Source organism: Choloepus didactylus, chromosome 13 (genome assembly GCF_015220235.1).
Source record: "Choloepus didactylus isolate mChoDid1 chromosome 13, mChoDid1.pri, whole genome shotgun sequence".
Taxonomy (NCBI): domain Eukaryota; kingdom Metazoa; phylum Chordata; class Mammalia; order Pilosa; family Megalonychidae; genus Choloepus; species Choloepus didactylus.
The window spans coordinates 10,733,229-10,757,661 of NC_051319.1; the positions used below are offsets into that span (position 1 = coordinate 10,733,229).

At 37.6% G+C, this 24,433-nt stretch overlaps 1 protein-coding gene and 1 pseudogene across 1 annotated transcript in view; both read right to left on the bottom strand.

Annotated features, from left to right (window-relative positions):
• The window catches only part of ANKRD31 (ankyrin repeat domain 31), a 247,134-nt gene that overhangs the window by 12,945 nt on the left and 209,756 nt on the right, over positions 1 to 24,433 (bottom strand). The window contains 1 exon segment of the mRNA XM_037801810.1: positions 18,519 to 18,621. Within this exon segment, the coding sequence (XP_037657738.1) occupies positions 18,519 to 18,621 (103 nt within the window).
• Positions 6,347 to 6,848, bottom strand: LOC119508235 (annotated as a pseudogene).

A 24,433-nucleotide genomic window follows, 5' to 3' on the forward strand; every position in this document is an offset into this window, starting at 1 on the left:
GCCTTTCATTTCCATAGATTCTACTAGTTGTTTTTTTGAACTTTCGATTTCTGCCTTATATATGCCCAGTGTTTCCTTTACAGCCTCTATCTCTTTTGCAATACCTTCTCTAAACTTTTTGAATTGATTTAGCATTAGTTGTTTAAATTCTTGTATTTCAGTGAAGTGTACGTTGTTCTTTGACTGGGCCATAACTTTGTTTTTCTTAGTGTAGGCTTGTAATTTTCTGTTGTCTAGGCATGGTTTCCTTGGTTATCCAAATCAGGTTTTCCCAGACCAGAACAGGCTCAGGTCCCAGAGGGAAGAAATATTCAGTATCTGGTTTCCCTGAGGGTGTGTCTTAGACAATTGCTCCACCCTGTGATGCCTCAGGTCACTGTGCTTTTCTGCTCAGCCGGTGATGCCTGTTAGCCTATAATTCTTGACTGGTGTGAGGGGGTACGGCTGTGTTCCTCCAAGCTCTGGGGTCTGGTTCTGAATGGAAAGGGCCCCCACCCCTTTCTCCTAGAGAAGACAGACCCCTCAGGTGCAGGTCATTAGATTTCAATGGTCTCATCTCTCTGCTTGTGCTGTCTCCACCCTTTTCCGAGTCACAGCCCTGGAAAACTGAAAATGACTGGTGCTTTTCTCCACTGAGCTGAAAAAGAAACAGATAGTCCCCTTCAGACCCAGTCCAAAGGCGACCCTCCGGCTCTCAAGGTCAGTCCATCACCCAAAGCCTCTGTCTGTTTTTTTGGGGGATTCGTACCTGTAGTGAGCAGTTCACACTCAACTACTTAAAACCCAGTGGGAGCTCAGCTGAGCTTATTTGCTTGCTGGGAGAGGCTCTCTCTGGCACCACGAGCTTTGCAGCTCGGGCATGGCAGAGGGGGTCTCATGACTGGATCCGCAGGTTTTACTTACAGATTTTATGCTGTGTTCTTGGGTATTCCTCCCAATTCAGGCTGGTGTATGATGAGTGGATGGTCTCGTTGTCCCCCCGCAGTTATTCTGGATTATTTACTAGTTGTTTTCTGGTTTTTTGTAGTTGTTCCAGGGGGACTACTTAGCTTCCCTCCTCTCTATGCCGCCATCTTGCCCCAACTCCTTTTACTGACTTTTTGAAAACATGGTATTCCGCAATTTTGGGGTGGAAAACATTATTCTCTCCTGGGGGAAACCCATAGAAACAATGTTTCTAAATATTAATTTAAGTTAATCCCATCAAGGTTAGCTTCATTTAATCATTTGAGATCCATCATTTATACTAGTCTTTTGATCCACAAAAGATTGCTCCCCTACCTTATTTATAACTTGAAAACTTAATGCACCTACCATAGTTTATCTACAATTCACAATTTATTCCCCAATTTTCACTCTTCAGACATGTGTAAATATTTCTATAGGATTTGACTCTCAGAAGCAGAATTTCTGGGTTGAAGGGTTTGTATACATTTTAACTTTTAAAAGGTACTGCCAACATGCTCTCCCAAATGCACCCTTTTACATGACCAACAAATTATTTGAGAGGAGGTGGACAATCTGTCCCTCTCCCAAAAGCAGTGAGTAGAGTAGACAGACAGAAACTGTTCAAATCAATTGTTCTGGGGCACTGGAGGCCCAGGGAAGTTCTGCACAACATCCAGGGAAATGAGGGATGAAGAGACTGAGAAACCGTGGTCAGAAACTGTGAGTAATTTCATCCATGGCTTTTGGCACCCATCCCCCAACCATAAGGGAAGCAGCACTGGGCAGTCCAATCCTTCCCTGGGGGGCTGCTGTGGTCTGGGATGGCCATGGGAGTCCTATGCCCCATGCACAGAGGGAGACACAGCCCAGTACTAAGCCAGATACTGGCCAAAAAATTTAGAATGCAGGATCCCACTGTTCCAGCCCACTTTGGTAAGACACTGGTGGGCACCATTATTTCAATGGGGTCAGAGGTAGAACTAGCAAAGGGCCACAACAGCCTTTGTAGAGCTGAGGGGAATAGGTGGCTGAAGAGCACCACCTGCTGGGCAGGCTGGAAAATACAGCCTGCTGACATGGAAGGAAAAACAAAAGAATCTTTAGAGTCTTTCCTGATTCTTTCCCAGTACCTTTTGGATCTGGTTGGTGTGTACTGCATGGGTACCTGGCCCTGTTTTGGCTGGGAAATACGAACTGACTATCAAAAAAGAGCCGTACCACAAACCCAATCAACAACAAAATCCTAGGCAAGAGAGAGAAACAGACCTTCAGTATAAACCCATGAAGATAATCAGATGCTCAGATATTAGCAAAAAATCACAGGCCATACTAAGACTCAAGAATATATGGTGCAATCAAAGGAACAAATTAAAAAGTTGGAGGGGATACAGAATTTGAAGCAACTAATTAAAGATGTTCAAACAAACCTCCTAAATCAATTCAAGGAGATAGTTAAAGAGAAAAAGGCTATTAAGAAGACATTGGGTGAGCATAAACAATAATTTGAAAGTAAATAAAGAAAAATAACACGTTATGGGAATGAAAGACACAATAGATGAAATTAAAAATACACTAGAGGCACACAACATCAGATTTGAAGAGGGAGAAGATGGAGCAAAATTTGGACAGAGAAAAGAATGGAAAAATCTGAGCAGCATATCAGGGAAATGACTGACAAAATAAAGCGCACCAACATACACATCATGGATGTCTGAGAAGGAGAAGACAAGGGAAAAGGGCCAGAAAGAATATTTGAGGAAATAATGGCCCCAAATTTCCCAAGTCTTACAAAAGACATAAATATGCGTATCCAAAAAGTGCAATTTACTCCAAACAGAATAAATCTGAATAGACCCACTCCAAGATACATACTAATCAGACTGCCAAAGATAGAGGATTCTGAGAACAGGAAGAGAAAAGCCACTCACCATATACAAAGGAAGCCAGATAAGACTAAGTACTGATTTCTCATCAGAAATCATGGTGGCAAGAAGGCAATATATCATTTCATACATATATATATATATATATATATATATAATATATAATAAAATAATATATATCATAATATATTTAAGATACTGAAAAAAATATATTTAAGATACTGAAAAAGAAAAATTGCCAGCCAAGAATTCTTTATCTGGCAAAGCTATCCTTAAAAAATGAGGGAGAGTGTGCATCAACTGATAATTGGATAAACAAACTATGGTATATACATATGATGGAATATTATGCAGCTGTAAGAAGGAATGAAGTCCTGATGCATGCAACAACATGGGCAAACCTTGAGGACATAATGTTGAACAAAATAAGAGAGACACAAAAGATAAATATTGTATGGTCTCACTAATGTAATTATAGTGAGCAAATTCTGGGAATTAAAATCTAGAGTTCATGTTATCAGGAAATAGAAAGAAGGTTGAGAATGGGAAGATGATTAAGGTCTGAGAATTTTAAATAAGGTAGATTGTAAATGGTTGGAAATGGATAGAGGTGATGGTAGCACAAGGCTGTAAGTGTAATTAACACTGCTGAGTATGAGTATGGTTGAAAGGGGAAGTCTAGGGTTATGTATGTCACTAGAAGGAAAGCAAGAGATAAAACATGGGACTGTATAACATAGTGAAACTTGTTGTGAATGACGTCTGTGGTTAATTGTACAAACATAAGAAAGTTCCTACATGAACTAGAACAAAAGTATGTCACTATTACAAGGTGTTAATAATAGGGTGGTATATGGAAAAATACAATTAATGCAAACTAAGAACTATACTTAACAGTAACATTATAATATTCTTTCATCAATTATAACAAAGCTATATACAAAGCTAAGCAGCAATAATAGGGGGGTATAAGGAGTATGGGATTTTTTTTTTATTCAGAGCAATGAGGATGTTCTCAAATTGATTGTGGTGGTAAATGCATAACTCTGCCAAGAGCCATTGATTGTACACATTGTATGGACTGTATGGTGTATGAATAGAACCATTAAAAATATATATTTTATGACCAGTACAACTTTAATGTATTTTTAAGTTTAAAATAAAAGAATCATAGAATTATGGATTCCAAGAATAATAATGCATTATCATAGGATAGCCTGTCACTTAATCCTTACTAAACCACCTATAATATTCAAGCTTTAAAAACAAATCTTCCTTATGACTATCAATTTCTTTTTTTTTTAAATATTAAATGTGTTTATTAGAAAAGAAGATCTCAAATCAATGGTGTAAAATTCTACTTTAAGAAACAGGGAAATGAACAAATTAAACCCCAAACAAATGAAAGGAACTAACTGACAAAATCAGAAATCAATAAATTTTAAGACAGAAGAAAGAGAAAATAAATGAAATAAAAAACTGTTTTTTTGAAAAAGATCAGTAAAATTGATAACCCCCCAGCCATACTGATAAAGAAAAATTTCGAGCATCAGGAATAAAAGGGGCAATATCATTACAAGTCCACTCACCTCAAAAAGATAATAAGGTAATCATGTGAACAACTTTAAGTTCACACACTCAAAAACTTAGATGAAATGTACAAATTTCTGAAATGAAACAAACTACCAAAGCTCACGGTAAAAGAAATACGTATGCTTACCACCTTGTATAAAATAAATGATGTAACAACATTGTAAACTTAATTAACAGCACCGAATTATATATCTGAAATGCAGTTTAAAGGGAGAAATTTTAGGTTGCATCAATATTATTAGAATAAAAACAAATCCATAGGACAATATAACACAAGCAGTGAACCCTAATGTAAACCATGGCCTATAGTTAATAGTACAATTATAATAACCGTCTTTCATCAGTTCTAACAAAGGTACCACAATTAATGCAAGGTGTCAATAATGGGGGGTATATAAGGGAATTCTATATTTTCTGCATGTTTCTGCAAACCTACAACTTCTGTAATTAAAAAACTAACCTGAATAATCCTATATCTATCAAAGAAATTGGATTCATTGTTAAAAACCTTCCAACAGCAGCAAAAACTCCAGGTCCAGATGGCTTCACTGAAGAATTCTATCAAACATTTGAGAAAGAAATAATGTCAATTCTACACGATCTCTTCCAGAAAATAGAAGAGATGGGAACACTTTCAAACTCATTTTATGAGGCCAGCATTACTTTGATACCAAAACCAAAGACATACTAAGAAAAGAAAAGACAACTGACAAAATTCCCTCATGTAGTGAGAGCCATGGTTACAGTAATCTGAATGTTGAAATAATTTGAAATGCTCAAATATCCTAAATATGACTGATGATTTTGGTGAACTGGTTGAGTATCCTAGAGACCACTAACTTGATTTCCAAAGGCTACCCCTACTTGTTGAGGGCCGTGTTTGAGGGCACTGTTCAGAGCAAGATCAAAAGCCTCAGGAGACTCCTCAGAAACTAGTGAAACAAGTGAAAAGGGCTTGATTCATGTTGGAACAGTAAGTAGAGTGTAATACAGGAATAAGGGCACTGATTAGGTCTCATTTTAAAATACTAAATTGGCAATAAAAAATATAAATGACCTGTAATTCAATTAGCATAATTTAGCCTTAATACTTCTCAATAAAAAAGACCAAATTTTTAAATGTTCAGATTTGGTTTTATTAAAAGACTTTGACATCTGGCTTAAAGTCACCTTGTTAATGCCAAGTTTCATATTCACCTAGTAAACCCCATCAGACCCAGAACTGCTCCACCTTTGAAATAAAAACACAAAAATATTCCAGTCACTAACCACCACTTCCTTCCTTTGTGGTATCTCAGTACCTCTCATCGACAAGCCCGCAACAACACTAGATTTTTCTCCTGGTATCCATTCTACATATCCAGTCATCAGTAGGTCCTGTATACTCTATTACAGTACTTTTGTTTTCCATTACCTTACCAGTGACCTTCTAATTGTTTTATCCAACAGATGTTTCTGTGTCTAATCCTTTCTATAACACTTAAAATGTTGACTACATCCCCTCCAACTTGAAATTCTCTTGCTTTCACTTCTATGAGTCTTCTCTCTTTTTGTTTTCATTTTCTTCATAACTTAGTTTAGGTGGTGTTGTTCTGTGTATCCGCTTCACCTAAATATAGCTCTATCATATGATTACTCACACTGCATTATAATTTTTTGGTTTACTTGTGGTTTTTCTGCCACTGTACTGTCAATGACTTGAGAACAAGAATTGCATCTCTGAACCCTGTAATTCTAGTTCCTATGGCAGGTGCCTAATATATTATAAGTGAATTAGTAATTTAGTAGGTACTTAATAAGTGAAAAACTAAGGTTCAGATTCTGTAGCCATATAATTTTACTAAGGTACCATTAAACTTTGAGGCAGACTCCGACTGCTTTTTTGGTGAAATTTCACTTCATGAGGAAAAAATTCACAAACTTCAAAACATACCTAGCAACTGCTGAGATACGTCACACCAGTATTTTCTCACTGAAAGAATGTCTTTGGGCAGTATGTTGCTACAATCAGCTCCATAAATGGCACCATTAGATGAATCTTTCACTTTATTCATGTTATAATTCAAGAGTTCTTGACATTTTAGCCTGGGAGCTCTTTTATTTGCACATTTGATGAAATATTTGACCAAGCTACTTATTTCTTGCATCTTTTTCTGCCTGGAGGCTTGTGTTGAGGCTGACACATTTGATTTTGCTGTTTTCAGACATTCTGTTTCTTTCTGAATATATTTCTGTAAAAATCTAAAAACAGCATCCCAGTTCAGGTATTTTCCTTGTTTCGAATCTGAATGATGATTCAAATGTTGAACTGTTTCAGGATCCCGAATCAGGCGCTTACATTTCTCAACTTGTTCTTTCACTCTGTAGTTCTATCATGTCCTAGTTGACGGCAGCAAATCAGCAATCATTAAGTGCTAGACTCATGGTTCAGAATTCAAGATCACATAATTGTCACTGAACTGTGATGGTAACGGCACTGGTGGCCAAAGCAGTGTCTCTTGGGGCGCTGGTGGCTGAAGCTCAAATCCCTGATCTTCTTGCCTCCTCCTGCGTCTGCAGCTATAGCTTCTCGAACCCATTACACACACACCTATTTCCGCTTTTGGTTCAAACACAACGTGACCATGCAGCGCGGGTCTCGGGAGGAAGGGGTTCGGCTAGGTCCACGCTAGCGTGCAGTCTGCCATGAGCGCCAAATATCACGTGCACTTATCTTCACTCAAAAAACCATGACTATTAATTTCAATGATAAATTTCTCACTGTTAAAAATGTCTTTCTTAGAATCACTATAAATCCATCACACTGAAGACACTTTTACTTACTCTAGTCTTAGTAAGGATATCTATAGCTGGTAGCTATCATTTGTTAAATTATCTTTTCTTGAAGAATACTATTGTTCCTCCTCTTTTATAGTCTAAATAAAGTATAATCTTTCTAAAAAAATGAGAGAGAGTTTAAAATATTTACAGATAAACAGAAGCTAAGAGTTCATTAACAAGTGAACTGCCGTACAAGAAATAATAAAGGGCGTTCTGCAGGCTGAAAAGAAAAGACAAAGGAGAAAGGCTTGGAGGAGAGTGTAGAAACGAAAATTATTATTATTTGTATTATTTGTAAGTACTGTCTTTACATTAATAACATTGAATGTTAATGGATTAAACTCCCCAATCAAAAGATTGGCAGAATGGATAAGAAAATATAATCCATTTATATGCTGTTTACAAGAGACAGATTCTAGACCCAAAGATACCAATAGGTTGAAAGTCAAAGGCTGGAAAAGAAAAAGATATTCCACACAAGCAGGTAACCAAAAAAAAAAAAAAAAAAAAAAGCTGGGGTAGCTATACTAATAACAGACAAAACAGACTTTAAATGCAAAAATGTTATGAGACAAAGGACAGTATATATTAATAAAAGGGGCAATTCACCAAGAAGAAATAACAATCATAAATATCTATGTACCTAACCAAGGCTCCCCAAAGTACATGAGGCAAACACTGGCAAAACTGAAGGAGTAATAGATGCCTCTACAAAAATAGTGGCAGACCTCAACACACCACTCTCATCGATAGATAGAACATCTAAACAGAGGATCAATAAGGAAACAGAGAACCTAAATAATATGATAAATGAACTAGACCCAACAGACATATATAGAACACTGTACCCTAAAACAGCAGGATATACATTCTTCTCAAGTGCTCATGGAACATTCTTCAGGATAGACCACATGATTTTTTTATTTAAAAAGACAGAAATTATACAAAGCACTTTCTTTGATCATAATGGGATGAAACTGGAAATCCATAATAGGCTGAGAACTGGAAAATTCACAATATATGGAGATTAAACAACACACTGTTAAACACAGTGGGTCAAAAAAGACATTGCAAGAGAAATTAGTAAATATCTCAAGATGAAGGAAAATGAGTACACAATTGTGCTGGTTTGAATCTGTTATGCACCCCATAAAATGCCATGTTCTTTTATGCAATCTTGTGGGGGCAGACCTATTGTAGGTGGGATCTTTTGATTAGGATGTTTCCATGGAGATGTGACCCACCCAATTGTGGGTGGGACCTTTTGATTAGATTATTTCCATGGAGATGTGACCCTGCCCATTCAAGGTGGGTCTTAATTAGTTTACCGGTGTCCTCTATGAGAGGATAAAAGGCAGAGACATTTTGAAGAGAGCTGAAACAGACTGAGACACTTGGAGATACAGACAGAAAGATGTTTGGAGATGATAAGCTAAGAGATAAAGCCCAGAATTTGCCCCAGAGAAGCTAAGTGAGGAACCCCAGACACTTAAAGAGAAAGCCACTGGAATCAGAAGCTAAAAGTAATATAACCCCAGAGCAAAGGACCAGCAGACACCAGCCAAGTACCTTCCCCGATGACAGAGGTGTTCAGATGCCATTGGCCTTTCTTCAGTGAAGGTATCCTCTTGTTGATGCATTAGTTTGGACTCTTTTATGGCCTTAGAACTGTAAATTGGTGAACGGATAAACCCCATTGTAAAAGCCAATCCATTTCTGGTATATTGCATTTCCAGCAGCTTTAGCAAACCAAAACAACATATCAAAATTTATGGGATGCAGCGAAGGCAGTGTTGAGAGAGAAATTTATAGCCCTAAACAGCTATAGGAAGAAAGAGCTAAAATCAAAGACCTGGAAAAACTAGAGAAAGAACAGCAAACTAATCCCAAAGAAAGCAGGAGGAAAGAAATAACAAAAATTAGAGCAGAAATAAATGAAATTGAGAACAACAAAAAACCAATAGAGAGAATCAATAAAACGAAAGTGTTTCTTTGAGATCAGTGAAATTGACAAACCCTTAACTAGACTGACAAAGAAAAGAGAGAGAAGATGCAAATAAATAAAATCAGAAATGAGAGGGGGGTCATTAATACTGACCCCAAAGAAATAAAAAGATCATAAAAGGATACTATGAACAACTGTATGCCAACAAATTAGACACCATGATGAAATGGACAAATTCCTAGAAACACACAAACAACCTACACTGGCTCAAAACGAAATAGAAGACCTAAACAAACCAATTACATGTAAAGAGATTGAATCAGTTATCAAAAACCTACAACAAATAAAAGCACATGACCAGATGACCTCACAGATCATTTTAAGAAGAATTAGTATCAATCTTGCTCAAACTCTTCCAAAAAATTGAAGAGGATCGGACACTACCTAACTCATTCTATGAAGCCAACATCACTCTAATACCAAAGCCTGATAAAGATACTAAAAAAAAAAGAAAATTACAGACCAATATCTCTAATGAATATAAATGAAAAAATCCTTAACAATCCTTGCAAATTGAATCCAATGGCACATTAAAAGAATTATACACCATAACCAAGTGGGTTTTTTTCCAGGTGTGCAAGGGTGGTACAACACAAGAAAATTAATTAATGTAATATATCACATTAACTAATGGAAAGGGAAAAAAACACATGATCATCTTGATTGACATAAAAAAGGCATTTGACAAACTCCAGTATCCTTTCTTAATAAACACACTTTTGAGAGGTAGGAATTAAAGGTAACTTCCTCCATATGATAAAGGACATATAAGAAAAACCCTTAGCTAACTTCACACTCAATGGTGAGAGACTGAAAGCTTTCCCTCTAAGATCAGGAATAAGCCAACTGTTATATAATATTGTCCTAAAAGTTCTAGCTGGAGCAATTAGACAAGAAAAAGAAGTAAGTTTTCTGAGAAATTGATAATAACCGATAACTACTATGGCTGAGGACATATTTCTAGAATTGAGATCCTCTTCTGTGGGCCCCAGGCTGGGATGCCTCCTTCTGGCTTCAGGGCTTCCATTGCTGAGGTTTTAGTATTCTATCTGTGCATGTGATCCTTTCCCTGCCCCATCTCCCTCTGCTGCCCAGGTAACCAGTGATAACAATCTGGAATAAACCTTATCCTTCTATAATTTGTTTTATTTCTCTGATAATATCTCACATTTGCCTAGCACTTTTCACATGCATTAATCCCCACACAAACATGTGAGACAAGAAAGGGAAAGAACAGAAGTGGTTAGGAAACTGAGTTTTAGATTTTTATTTTCTTCATTTATCAATTCATTTACAGTACTAAATGTATCACTGTTATATAATAATAGGTTGCACAAAATACAGGCAATCCAAATATAAATGTAAAGCAAGTTAAAGTTTCCTCATCAATCTACTCTCTACTCCCACTTTAATGCTTACTATTCCCACAGTTTTGGGCCTATGAGGAGAAATGGGAACAGATAAAGGGAATGTGAGGACACACGTAAAGGTGACATCCAAATTGAAAGCTTTCAAACACTGGAGTTTTGCTTCCCACTTTAGCCCTGAAAGTCATGTTGGGAGTAGGAGGTTGAGGGAGGGAATGAAGCACCAAGATATGGATAATGCATGTAAAATGTTTAAAATGAGTATCTTTTGTAGGAGATAATTTTATTCCTACAGCTACTCTGGATCCCTTCGTAACTGTTACTGTCCCAGAGAAAGATCTTTAAAAAACTAAGTTGTTATGATCTGCAGCAATGTGAAGTGACAGCTAAAACACTGTAACACTAGGAACACACACACACTTAAGCAGTCTAACACTGTCTGCTATTCACTCTTTCCCTTTGATATTAGCATTTGTCATTCCTCAGTGTTTTGCATAGGGGTGCAGAGCCTGAAAGGGATGGGTAGACTTGGAAGAGTTTTTAGTTCTATCATTGACTCCCTCCTATGTGGGACAAGACTCCCAGGGGTGTAATCTCCCTGGCAAGGTGGGACATGACTCCCAGGGATGAGTCTGGACCTGGTGTCATGGAATTAAGAAAGCCTTCTTGACCAAAAAGGGGAAGAGAAATGAAACAAAGTGAAGTTTCAGGGGCTGAGAGATTTCAAATGGAGTTGAGAGGTATTCTGGAAGGTTATTCTTATGCATTATATAGATATCTCTTTTTAGTTTTTAGTGTATTAGAATAGCTAGAAGGAATTACCTGAAATTGTTGAACTGTAATCCAGTAGCCTTGATTCTTGAAGATGAGTGTATAACTATGTAGCTTATATGTTGTGTGACCCTGTAATGGTGAAAACCTTGTGGCTCATACTTCCTTGATTCAGCGTATGTACAGATGAGTAGAAAAATAGGGACAAAAAAGCAAATGAATAATAGGGGGATGAGGGGGAAGAAGATGTTTTGATTCTTTTTTACTTGTATTTTTATTCTTATTTTTATTTTCATTACTATTTTTTGGAGTAATGAAAATGTTCAAAAATTGATTGTGGTGATGAATACACAACTATATGATGATACTGTGAACAACTGATTGTACGCTTTGGATGACTATATGATATGTGACTATATCTCAAAATTGCAGGAAAAAATGTTCCATCATTGAAAGAATTTTTGTTAGTGCAAAGGGGAGAGAGAAATTAGAACCCATAGAAATGGTAATTTAATCCTTTCTTTGGTCAAATAATTATCATCTTCTTTGGGATGATAACCAAGGATATCTACTTGTAACTTTGTGATGACAGAGGACTTTTCCATCAGGAACCAGGAAGACCACCAAACCCCACCATTAAGGTATAGAAATCTTTTCCCTTTATTTTTTTCACTTCTATTTGAGGTAGATTCCTTAGGCAAATTCAGTGACCTCTGAGATCTGTAAACAAATTTCTAAACAGTACCATGTAGCAGCCCAGTGAAACTAGGAATATATCCATTTATGTGGGCATTTGGCAATTTTCATTTTGCTCATGCTTGAGGTGGGAGGGAAATAAATCTTCCTCAAGTAGTGTCACCAAATATTAGATATTCTGCATGACTCTACTTAAACTGACTTGTCAGATTCATTACTAGGTAAAAGATTGGGCTCATACAAGTATTCATGTATCTAGTTGTTCAAATTAACATTTCAAAGTGACAAGCTAAATTTTAACTTTTAGTCTTCCTTTTTGTATATTTTAAAAAAAATTTCCCTTAATGGATCAAAAGGAAAAATAAACAGATTTGTTCTTTTAACTGATGATTCACTTTTGAAACATCATTAATCTGTGAACTCCTTTCATTTAACCCATTTCACTTCTCTGGTTCTGAAGTTTTCTCATCTGTAAAAGAGGCCCTAGACTAGTTGATGTATGAGGTTCACTTCTAACTCTAAAATTACTGAACTCAGATTTCCTGAACTTGTTCTTACCAACTAAACATTCTACATTTCATTAGGATTATGGAATGCAACTTTGCTTACTCTGGCTATAAATGGAAATATATATGCATACACTCTTATTCTGAATAAAAAATATAATTCCAACCAAAAGCAAAATGAGGAAGCATTATTTCAGTAGATGGTCACAAGATATGTCATTCTGGTTATGTTGGGGAAGAAATTCTTTTATGACAATTTTAATAGAAAGTTAAATTTCTCTTTTAAAATAAAGGGGTACTCTTGGAGTGGTAATAGAGTATTAGATGATTTGATATTTAAAATTAATAATTTGATCTAGGTTTATGTTGATAGGGCCAAAAAGCCATCTGTTTAATTCCATGTGAGAACTATAATAGAATCAAGAAATAGACCTGATTTTATACTTAGAAGTTTAAAAGTATTTAAGTCCTTATTCTTGGGGGGAAAATTGATATCTAATAGGTGGTTCCTTAAACTGAATTCAGTTTGTGGAATTTTATTTTAGGTATAGAGTATTCAGGTTTTTTGTGCATTTGGTTGTAAAGAAATGAAACTCAGAGTTCTAATAAATGGAAGCTTTTAAATGGCCTAATATACTTAAAATAATCTAGCAGAGGGCCTGACACATGGCAGGTGCTCAACAAATACTTAGTTTTCTTCTCTTTCCTCCCCTATAAGTTGATGCACCCTTCACTTTATAAATTAGGTTAAATGAGTGTTAATCATGATACCAGGATGAAAAAAAGTAATGATTAAAATAATGAAAAAACATCAAAAGTTGTATGTAAGAGTTGAAATAACACCCTCTGCTCCGTTATCAGGCACTCATCTTCCTTGAGTGTTTTAGTTTTAAGATGTTCTTAACCACATAAAACAGAGACACCTGTGAATGCTTGTGCTCTATGATACATAATTTTATAGAGCAATGAAGCACAATAACAACACTGAAATGAAGAAAACTCTTTTTTAAAGTCATTTATTAACAACAAATTATCAGTAGGTCAAGGACCAATACTAACAGACAAACAAACAAAAAAGTTTCTTTTTCCAGGAAAAGCATGTTCCATTTTCAAATAAACAAATGATAGTAGGTCCTCACCAAAGAAACTGTATTATTAATGTGTATTAAATGATGGTTTAGGAAAAGAAAGACTTTCAGGAGATACCCCTTTTTTATTTGTTTAGATGAATACATTGAGCCTAATACGTTTTGAGTGCCTTGGTACTATGGTGACAAGAAACATAAATATATAAGTTGGCTTTCCAGGTAAAGAATAAAATGTGATCTATCTTAACAGAGTGTTTTTTTAGAGAACCTTGTGAAAAATATGTTGATATGCCTGTACATAATGATCAAAAATTATGTGGGAGTTTAGGAATGTTCATTTTTTTCCTACCAGTCTATGCTGAAAAATAAGTGAAGATGCCCTCAATAACAGAGAAGAGGAATTATAACCAACCAGGGAGAGAACAGAGGACTGGTGGAGGTTGTGAAATTTCAAGGGAAAATCTGCACCATAGACTCACTCCATTTTAGAGCTTAAAAAGACTTTAGAGATGATGGATGCTTCCAGAATTTCATCAACATTCCATTAACATAATTTCATTTTTTAAGGTTTATGTTTATATGTTTAAAAATCTTTAATTAGAAACAGCACGTACCCTCAGATGTGTTGATATACCACATTTTAACAACCTGGAATCCATCAGTACACTTACCAACCAATTTAACTAGTTTTTTGGTAGGACTCAGAATAAAACTCTTCCACCATCTCTGATTCATTGAAGGAAGTCTTAAAATGCAAGAGTAAAAATTGTTATCATTTATCTATATGATGCAGTATTTTCTTGATGCTATGCAACCAAAATGATACATGGAAATATACTGGATATTAAAGCTGCTGCTCTCTGTTACATGAAGTGTTGATATCACTTGATTAAATAAGTTTAGGAAATGTTGGTTAAACAAAGCTAAATACATTTTTAAAATAATTTCTTATTTTAATATGCTACTTAACCTGTATTCTTTAGGAAGGGAAGTCAGAGAACGCAATTCCCAAGAGTATTTGAACATGGAACCTTCTCCCCACCCCCTTTATCCAGAGTATCTAATGGGATATGTTCCAGTGTAGTGGGTCAGACTTAGGAGTCAGATAGAGCTCCATTTGAGTCCCCTGCCTGCCACTTATTAAGCAATAAGAATTTGGATCAGTTTCTTGTCTATAAAATGTGGATAATGATAGGGTTGTTAGAGGATGAAATGAGATAATTAGGTAAACATTTAGCTCAGTATCTAGCACACATGAATCATTCAATGAGTTTTTGCTATTAGCAACTAAACATAGCAGACGGTCATTCACATAAATTGAAAAAGAAAAGCAGACTGCTCTTCCACCTTTAAACTCTTCTACCATATTTCTTAGGACAGAATATAAAAGTTGAATACCTCTATCCTGCCTGTTTCCCTATAACCAGATCCAGGAAATGGGACAAGGTTTGACAGCAGTCTTCTGTGCATGGTCTGCCTGTCTGCTCTGTTCTGCCTGCAGATTTGGAAGGACTCTCCACTACTAACCATGCCATTAGGACCACAAAAAAACATGCAGCAAGAAAGCCTCTAACACTAATGGTTTCCTATATGTTTCCTCTTCTTCTTCCCATTCTACCTCCTATCTTTATCATCACCATCAAAGTGGCCTTATCATTTTTTGCAACACTTTGATGTAGGCCTAAAGAGAACAACTGCTCCAGACCTGGTTTTCACATTTTAGAGATGAGGCAACTTAGCCCTAAAGAGGCTATACAACTTTCCCCAAGTTATCCGTTAATTGGTGGCTGTGAGGTGAGAGATTCTCGGTTTCTTGTTTCTTAGTGCAGTGCGACTTCCATTCACTATACTACATTACTACATAAGAATCTGATTTAATCTTGATACTATCAGAATATACATTTTCATCAAAAATTTTTCTTTTAGCCCAGTGATTTTTAAGTTCAATTTTTTCTACAACCCTTGCCATTATGGGCTTCTTTATCTGCGAAATGGGAGTGGAGATGTACTTGTTCATCTCTTAGGGCCCTTCAAGCTCTAACATTCCAAGGTTTTGAACATTGTGTGCTCTTTTTCTCCTGAAGAGACAACTGTTGTAGGGGTCATAATTCCTTTTTACCACTGGGAAGATGAGACCAAGGGCCCAGGCTGCATCTACTCCTTCCCCAGCTATATTTTCCATTTATAGTTTCCCTCCCAGTGATAAATGACACAGCTTTAACAAACAGAGGAATAGTTCTCTTTTAAATTTACTGGTTGAGAAAATTTGGAGGGCTATCATATATTTCACAATGAGAAGCAGCAAATTTAAGTAAAAGAGGTAGTATTAACCAACTGAAATCCCATTTACCATTTGTTGAATTCTTCACCACACATTCTATTATAGCCTGTGAGATCTAGGCCTGTATACCTTTTAAAACAGTCAATCACAAGTAAATCCAGTTTAAGAATAGCAGCCCTTTGGATCATATCCATGCTTTCATTCACTCATTCATTCATTTATTCAATGCATATTATTCAGTTAGATTTATTTTGGAAGCAACTGTTGCCAGGCACTGGGGAATAATATGAAGCAAGGATCCATAAGGGCCTCCCTGTACTCAAAGATTTCTCAGTGTAGCAGAGGAGAAAGACTAGGAAACCAGCAATTATTTATAATAAAGGGTGATATGTGTGGGATCTGATCATTCATTTGCACAGTAATATGATAGAATGTATACACTTCTAATACAGGTATATAAAATTGAAAAATATCTTTTTTTCCTTCTTTCTTTCTTTTTTCTTTTTTTTTAACCTTGTTCAAATTTCATTTTCTCCAACACCTATTGCTTGATTCATGTACTGGCTCACCTAAACAGGACACTGAAAGTGAAAGGGAGTGCTACTAATAAATTTGCTGGATCAGCAAGACTGTCCTGGTCAAACTGAGATACATGGTCACTCTAGTCATGAGAAATGTAAATAGCTCTTCCAGTTCCCTTATTCCCCCCAAATACTTAACTTGGTCTCAAGGACACTATTTTGAAGAGTGTGAACACAAAAAGCATAGGACAACAGGTTATGCTTGGGATCTGAGGTAGGCTGATGAAAGCTACATGGACTTGTTTTTCCTTTAGACTTTCTGTTATCTACAGTGTCAGAGCCACAACTTCCATGGCATATTTTGATACGCTGAAGAGGGAGGAAGTTTCTCCCTCAAATGCTTTGCTTGTAATAAAGTGAGTTTACATTTTTCTAAATTTGCCAGGTCTTTGGGTTTCTGTCCAGTATCACAAAACCAGGTGCCAAAGAATCCTAAATCAAGCAGGTTCAAACAAAACTCCAACAATAGCCTACTGAATGCCAGCAGGGACCTGCCTGTAGATTTCCAGACCCAGAAGATGGTACCAAGAATCTGACTGTCACACTGGCACCACCATAGTTCTCAAATAAGCATTAACATTTTCTGAAATATCTTAAGGAAGAAAAATCAGGATTTCTGGAAAGAAATTAGTAAAAAAAAAAAAAAACACAAAAAACATAAAGAAGTTGTTTATATTGCAGGCAACAGAAGCAGCAGTTTAGAAACCATTTCTGATTTCATCCTCACTTGCCAGGGGAACTGTGGGTGCTCTGAGTAAGGAAATGCCTGCTTGGGTTGCTGGAAATGCCTGCCTTGACCCAGAAGATCTGAGGGGACAAATGACTTTCAATATATAAGAAAGAATCTACTGTTCTGCTTTGACTTAAGGTTAGAAACTAGGAATAGAAAGGGTTTGCTTAGCTTTCCTTCAAGAGTGTGTGTGTGTGTGTGTGTGTGTGTGCACGCGTGCGTGGAGGGGGGGGTAGTAATTCCAGTCTCAGGAATCAAAATGAAGGGCTGACTATCAAGAGGTTTCAAATTATTATCTGCACAAAAATCAAATACTACTAGTGATCCAAAGTCTAAGTAAGGCTGGTTGCATAAGAATAATTTTTCAAAATTCAGATTCTTGGGCCCTACCCCAAAGATTTGATTCAGTAGACCTGCAATGTGGTTTAGGAACCAAGGATCATGAATTACTACAAGAACTTTTCAGCTTCTTAAGGCTTTTAACTTCCCATGATTGTTGTTATGGGTCTGTTTCCCTAAAATGAAGAAAAGAACTTTTGCGGCTATCTTTAGGAAATTGGGGAGAATGCAACCTATTTTGAAGCCAGTTTCTGTGACAGTGAAGGACCGCAAAAGATAAAGTAAGTGATTTAGGTATGAAGATTAGGAGAGTAAGGTAGTTTGAATTACTGAGGCCTGTTGTAAGGAAAGGAAAAACCCTGGGAAGCCCCTAGTTAAACGCTTGGTGATAGAAATCCTTGTCTCATTCTTGACCCTAGTTATCACAGAATCACCATTTTCTGTTTAATATTGTCTCCCTACCTATACTGTCCCCAACCAGTCTGAGACAGGGACACTGGGGAAAAAAAAAGAGGGGCAGTGCAGCAGAGAAAGTTAACATCAGTTACAGAAACGTGTGCTGCCTCTTCTTAGAATGGTTCAAAATCTGTTTCTCATTAGTGAGGACTACATCATCTTCAGTTTTCTCAGGCTAAGGTTTTTCTTTCAGAAAAGCTGAAGATGCATATGCTAATAAGCAAAGATTTGTTCTAGTACTTGTTTTTAGAAAATGTGGGAAACTAACCAAATCATGCCTTCAGGAAGGAATTTTTCCAAAGTAAGTACAGCATAGATTCAGAGAAAGGAACTGTGAGGGAAGGTGTCATTTCTTAAATTCTAGAATCAACTGTGGTTAAAAATGGAGCTCTTTCTCAATAGTTTTGGGTGTTTTTATCCTACAACTAAGAAATGGGTGTTGTTTTGCACAAACCTGGAAGACAAGGTTGATGTTGCTGAGGTACCAAGTTTGGTTCTGGAGGTATGGGTACTTCCTCAGGCACGTACTTTAAAAGCTCCTTCCCAAGATATGATACCTGCACATAATTAAACACAGAATTTAAAAATTGTACATTCTATAAAAGGAAAGTAGGGGGAAAAAAGGCAAGTAGATCTATCTTCTGCAAATTATAATTTTTGTAAAATATGATTGTTATATATCAGGGGTTGGCCAAATATGGCCTACAGTTAAATCCAGGCTACCATCTTTGATTGTAACAAAGGTTTACTGGAACACAGCCACACCTATTCATTTACTTAGTATCTATGTTTGCTTTTGTGCTACAACAGCAGAACTCAATAGTTGCAACAAAGACCATATACCCACAAAGCCCAAAATATTTATTATCTGGCTCTTTTTAGAAGACATTTGTTGACCCTGTTGTATATCATTAATTCTTTCTTCCATTCACTTATTCAACAACCATTAATCTAGCACCTGCTACTTTATAACATTTTTAAAAAATGAAGTGCATTAATAAAATTAAGCCAGGAAAGTAATAATACTCTGGAAGAAATCAGATGTTGAACTGATTAAGTTAATAACAGGTCTATACATTCAAGTTTTGACTTTATGGACTCAGACATTGTTTATCAGCCCAAAAGGTCATAGCTTAGAAAATATCTACCCACAAATGGATGGGGCTGAGGCAGGCTGGCAAACATCTGCCAGAAATGTGCTGAGCCCAAGGGTTTTGGGATACTCCACACTTAGTTCTAGCGCATTCTGATAATACACTTCAGAGGTCAAGCCTACTGTGAGGAAACTATCAAGTCTCATCGCAAACATCAGTTCTTCCAGGATACTTTCCTATAACCTGTAAGCTCAAGTAATGACCTTCCCATAACTTCTGTGCCCATACTCTGGTTACAGCACTTATTTAAGTTAAATTATGTGATACTGTGTCTGTCCCCATTAAACTACAAGCTCCTTGAGGATAGGGTCTGTGTCATATTCATTTGAATACTCAGCATTTCACACAGTGCCTGAATATACTGGGTCCGAGACTCTGAAGTCCCAGCTCTTAAGCAAGATCCTTAAATTCTCTGAGCCTCAGAATATGCATTTCTAAAACAACTACTTCCAGCATATTAAATTGCTGTGAGGATTAAAAGAGATAATGCAAGAAAACCATTTTACTACCTACCATATCTTGAGTGCTTGATAAATGCTTGTTAAATTAAATGGAGGGAGGAACGCTTAAAGGATCTGGGAGGTACAGTTACCCTTTAGGCTAAATCCTATGACCAAACAAAGCCTGGTAATGAGAATGGCACAGACCTGGTCTACCCAGTGTAGAATCAAGGAGAGGAGAGGCCCCTGAATGCCTCACGCCAGTTCTCTAAACAACCAATAACTACAAACAGATTTTTTCCTCTTATGCCCTGAAAATGTCCAACAAACCTTACATATGCATCAAAGCGCAGGCTCAGTATGTGTGCTGGTTTGAATGTACCCCCAGAATAGGCCATGTTCTTTTAATCCATTCCTGTGGGTGCAGACCTGTTGTAGGTGGGACTTTCTGATTAGGTTGTTTCAATTCAGATGTGACCCATCCAATTCAAGTTGGGTCTTAATCGTTTACTGGAGTCCTTTATAAGGATAAGAGATAGAAAAAGCCCAGAGAGCTCAGAAAGAAACACCCAGGGAAGTTTAGAGAGCTTAGAGAAAAAGCCCACAGAGTTCTCACAGAGAAAAGCCCCAGAGATGCTAAGAGAGGATCCACAGAAGCCCAGAGAGGAGGCCACTGGAACCAGAAGCTGAAAGCAACAAGACCTAGGAGTGAAGAAACAGCAGACACTGGCCATGTGCCTTGCTGTCTGACAGAGGAACCCTGGATGCCAGCGGCCTCACTTCAGAGAATGTATCGTTCCACTGATGCCTTAATTTGTACATTTTCATGGCCTTAGAATGTATATTTGTAAACTAATAAATTCCCATTCTGAAAGCCAACCTATTTCTGGTATATTGCATTCCAGCAGCTTTAGCAAACTGAAACTGATTTTGGTACTGAGTGTGGGGTGCTGCGATTTGCAAATACCAAAAATGCTGGAACAGCTTTAAAAAGGGAGGGGGGGGGAGAAACTAACATGGTGGCTAGGTGACACACGGAGGAAAAACACCTCCATGAAAAACACTAGATAAAAACCAGAAAGTGACCCAGAATACTGGTTACAGCGATGTGCCAGCTGGATGAGGTCTCCTAGTTTCAGAGGGGCCGTATACTTGGTGAAACCGGGAGTCTGCATTCTGAAACAAGTGAGTAAGCTGGCTGGAAGACCCACAGCCATGTGGCAGTCTAGGGAAGCCAGGGTTTGGCGTTTGGAGACCAACTGGCTCTTTAAAAAAAAAAAAAAAAAGGGAAACACCAAGGATTGGCTGCAGCTGCAATAGTGGGAACCACGCAGTAAAACACAGCAAGAGGGGGCTGGGCTGGCCTCTCAGTGTTTGGCCTGGAAGATAGCCTGCAGCAGATACCCTTGGGTCCGGGGGAATGGAGGGGAGAGCTGGAAGCAGAAAGAAACCCCGCGGCTAGCAGCTGGCTCCCTGGAGGGCCGGATAAACTCCAGCCCGGGGCCATGCCCACAGCCCAGAGCCCCGCCAGTTGTCCCAGAGCTGGGAAGAAGGAACTGTGCGAGGACGATGGGGTTGAGACGCCCTGTTCGGCCATTTTTGCTTCAGGCTGAGAGTGCGCCGCTGCATGGCCCGGCAGCCTGGGGCTTCCCTTGAGGGATGGCGTGCACTGGTGATGTAGCATGGCATTCCCTCGGCAGAGGTCCTGGAGGATCGCGGCTGGGAGGGGGTCCTGCTCGGAGAACCCAGGGATGCTAAGCCAAGTCCAGTGGTTTGTGAGACAGCGAAACAGGGGGGCTGGGGCTGAAATGAAATGAAGGCTTAGACTCTTGCGGTGGCCTCGAATCTCTGGGAACCTGGGGGATTTGAATATTAAAACTGCCCTTCCTGCCGGGCCACCCATACACGCGCTCCACATTCAGGGCAGACGGCTCCAGCAACACACCAAAACTGAGTTCTCCAACTGAACCCCACAAGAATCATTTCCCCACACACCACGGGAACAAGGTTGAGAACTGACTTGAAGGGTATAGATGACTCACAGACGCCATCTGCTGGTTAGTTAGAGAAAGTGTAAATCACCAAACTGTGTTTCTGAAAAATTAGATCAATACCCTTTTTTTTTTACAACTTGAAAGAACCCTATCAAGCAAAACAAATGCCAAGAGGCCAAAAACAACAGAAAATCTTAATGCATATGGTCAAACCAGATGATATGGAGAATCCAACTCCAAACACACAAATCAAGATATCGGAAGAAACACAGTACCTCGCACAATTAATCAAAGAACTACAATTGAGGAACGAAAACATGGCAAAGGATTTAAAGGACATCAAGAAGACCATGGCCCAGGATATAAGTGACATAAAGAAGACCCTAGAAAGCATAAAGAAGACATTGCAAGAGTAAATTAAAAAATAGAAGATCTTATGAAATAAAAGAAACTTGGCCAAATTAAAAAGACTCTGGATATTCACAACACAAGACTAGACGAAGCTGAACAACATCTCAGTGTCCTAGAAGTCCACAGAGCAGAAAATGAAAGAACAAAAGAAAGAATGGAGAAAAAAATAAAAAAAATCAAAATGGATTTCAGGGATACGATAGATAAAATAAAACATCCAAACTTAAGACTCATTGGTGTCCCAGAAGGGGAAGAGAAGGGTAAAGGTCTAGAAAGAGTATTCAAAGAAATTGTTGGGGAAAACTTCCCCAACCTTCTACACAATATAAATACACAAAGCATAAATGCCCAGCGAACTCCAAATAGAATAAATTCAAATAAACCCACTCCGAGACATATTCTGACCAGACTCAAATACTGAAGAGAAGAGCAAGTTCTGAAAGCAGCAAGAGAAAAGCAATTCACCACATACAAAGGAAACAACATAAGACTAAGTAGTGACTACTCAGCGGCCACCATGGAGGCAAGAAGGCAGTGGCATGACATATTTAAAATTCTGAGAGAGAAAAATTTCCAACCACGAATACTTTATCCAGCAAAACTCTCCTTCAAATTTGAGGGAGAGCTTAAATTTTGCACAGACAAACAAATGCTGAGAGACTTTGCCAATAAAAGACCTGCCCTACTTCAGATTCTAAAGGGAGCCCTACTGACAGAGAAACAAAGAAAGGAGAAAGAGATATAGAGAATTTTAACAGACATATATAGTACCTTACATTCCAAATCACCAGGACACTCATTCTTCTCTAGTGATCACAGATCTTTCTCCAGAAGGGACCATAAGCTGGGACATAAAACAAGCCTCAAGAAATTAAAAAAAAAAATTGAATATACTCAAAGCACATTCTCCAACCACAATGGAATACAAATAGAAGTCAATAATTTTTGAAGTGTAACTCCACTATTTACTTCCTACATGATATAAAATACACAAACTTTAATGACAAATCAGTGGTTTTGAACTCAATGTAAAATACGTAATTTTAGACAACTAAATAAAGGTGGGGGAATGGAGGAGTATAGAAACATAGTTTATGTGTCCCATTGAAGTGAAGGTGGTATCAAAGAAAAACAAGATTGATATGGATTTAAGAGGTTAATTTTAAGCCCCACAGTAAACACAAAGAAATTATCAGAGAATATAACCACAGAGATGAAAAGCAGAGTTTGGGTTAAGAGAAATGGGGGAAGGAGCAATGGGGAGTTAAGAAATGAGTGTAGGGTTGCTGTTTGAGGTGAAGGGAAATTTCTAGTAATGGATGGTGGGGGTTAATTTTAAGCCCCACAGTAAACACAAAGAAATTATCAGAGAATATAACCACAGAGATGAAAAGCAGAGTTTGGGTTAAGAGAAATGGGGGAAGGAGCAATGGGGAGTTAAGAAATGAGTGTAGGGTTGCTGTTTGAGGTGAAGGGAAATTTCTAGTAATGGATGGTGGGGGTTAATTTTAAGCCCCACAGTAAACACAAAGAAATTATCAGAGAATATAACCACAGAGATGAAAAGCAGAGTTTGGGTTAAGAGAAATGGGGGAAGGAGCAATGGGGAGTTAAGAAATGAGTGTAGGGTTGCTGTTTGAGGTGAAGGGAAATTTCTAGTAATGGATGGTGGGAAAGAGCATTACAACATTCTAAATGTGATTAATCCCACTAATGGAAGGCTAGGGAGGGGGTGGAATGAGAAGATTTTGGCTATATATATGTTTCCACAACTGGGAAAAAAAAAAAAAAAGACAGTCTAAATAGATGACGATTGAATGCCAAGGATGAACTTGGGTGGGATTGGAGGATAGAGGACAGGTGGCTCAAAGGGACACAGTTGAGACATAAGGAAAAGGAAATATAGAATGTAAGCTTTGTATCATTGTTGAATCTCTTGTACTTCTTAGCTGTGCTTAATGGGATTGCATAAAAGAATGTTCTTGTTCATGGGAAGTGTATATGTGAATTATAGTGTATGTTCAAGGATGTGTGCAGCTAGCTCTCATATGTTCAGAAGACAGAGCAATAGATGATGGATGATAGACAGGGAGGGAAAGAAATAGGGATGTGACAGCATGTTAAAGTTGGTGGATTGAGCTATCGGGGGAGGGGGATCAGGGTATGATGGAATTCTGTGTATGGGGTTAGCATTGTTTTTGCAACTGTTACTAGAACTTTAAATTTATTTTAAAATAAAAAAAAGGGATATTAGTAACCAATATCAACAAAAACCTAGAGAGCCATTAGTGAACTGGTTGCTCCTGTTTCTTTTGTGTTACACCTTGCTAATAGGTTATTTAGAATAATTTTAAATTCTTCCAGTCAACC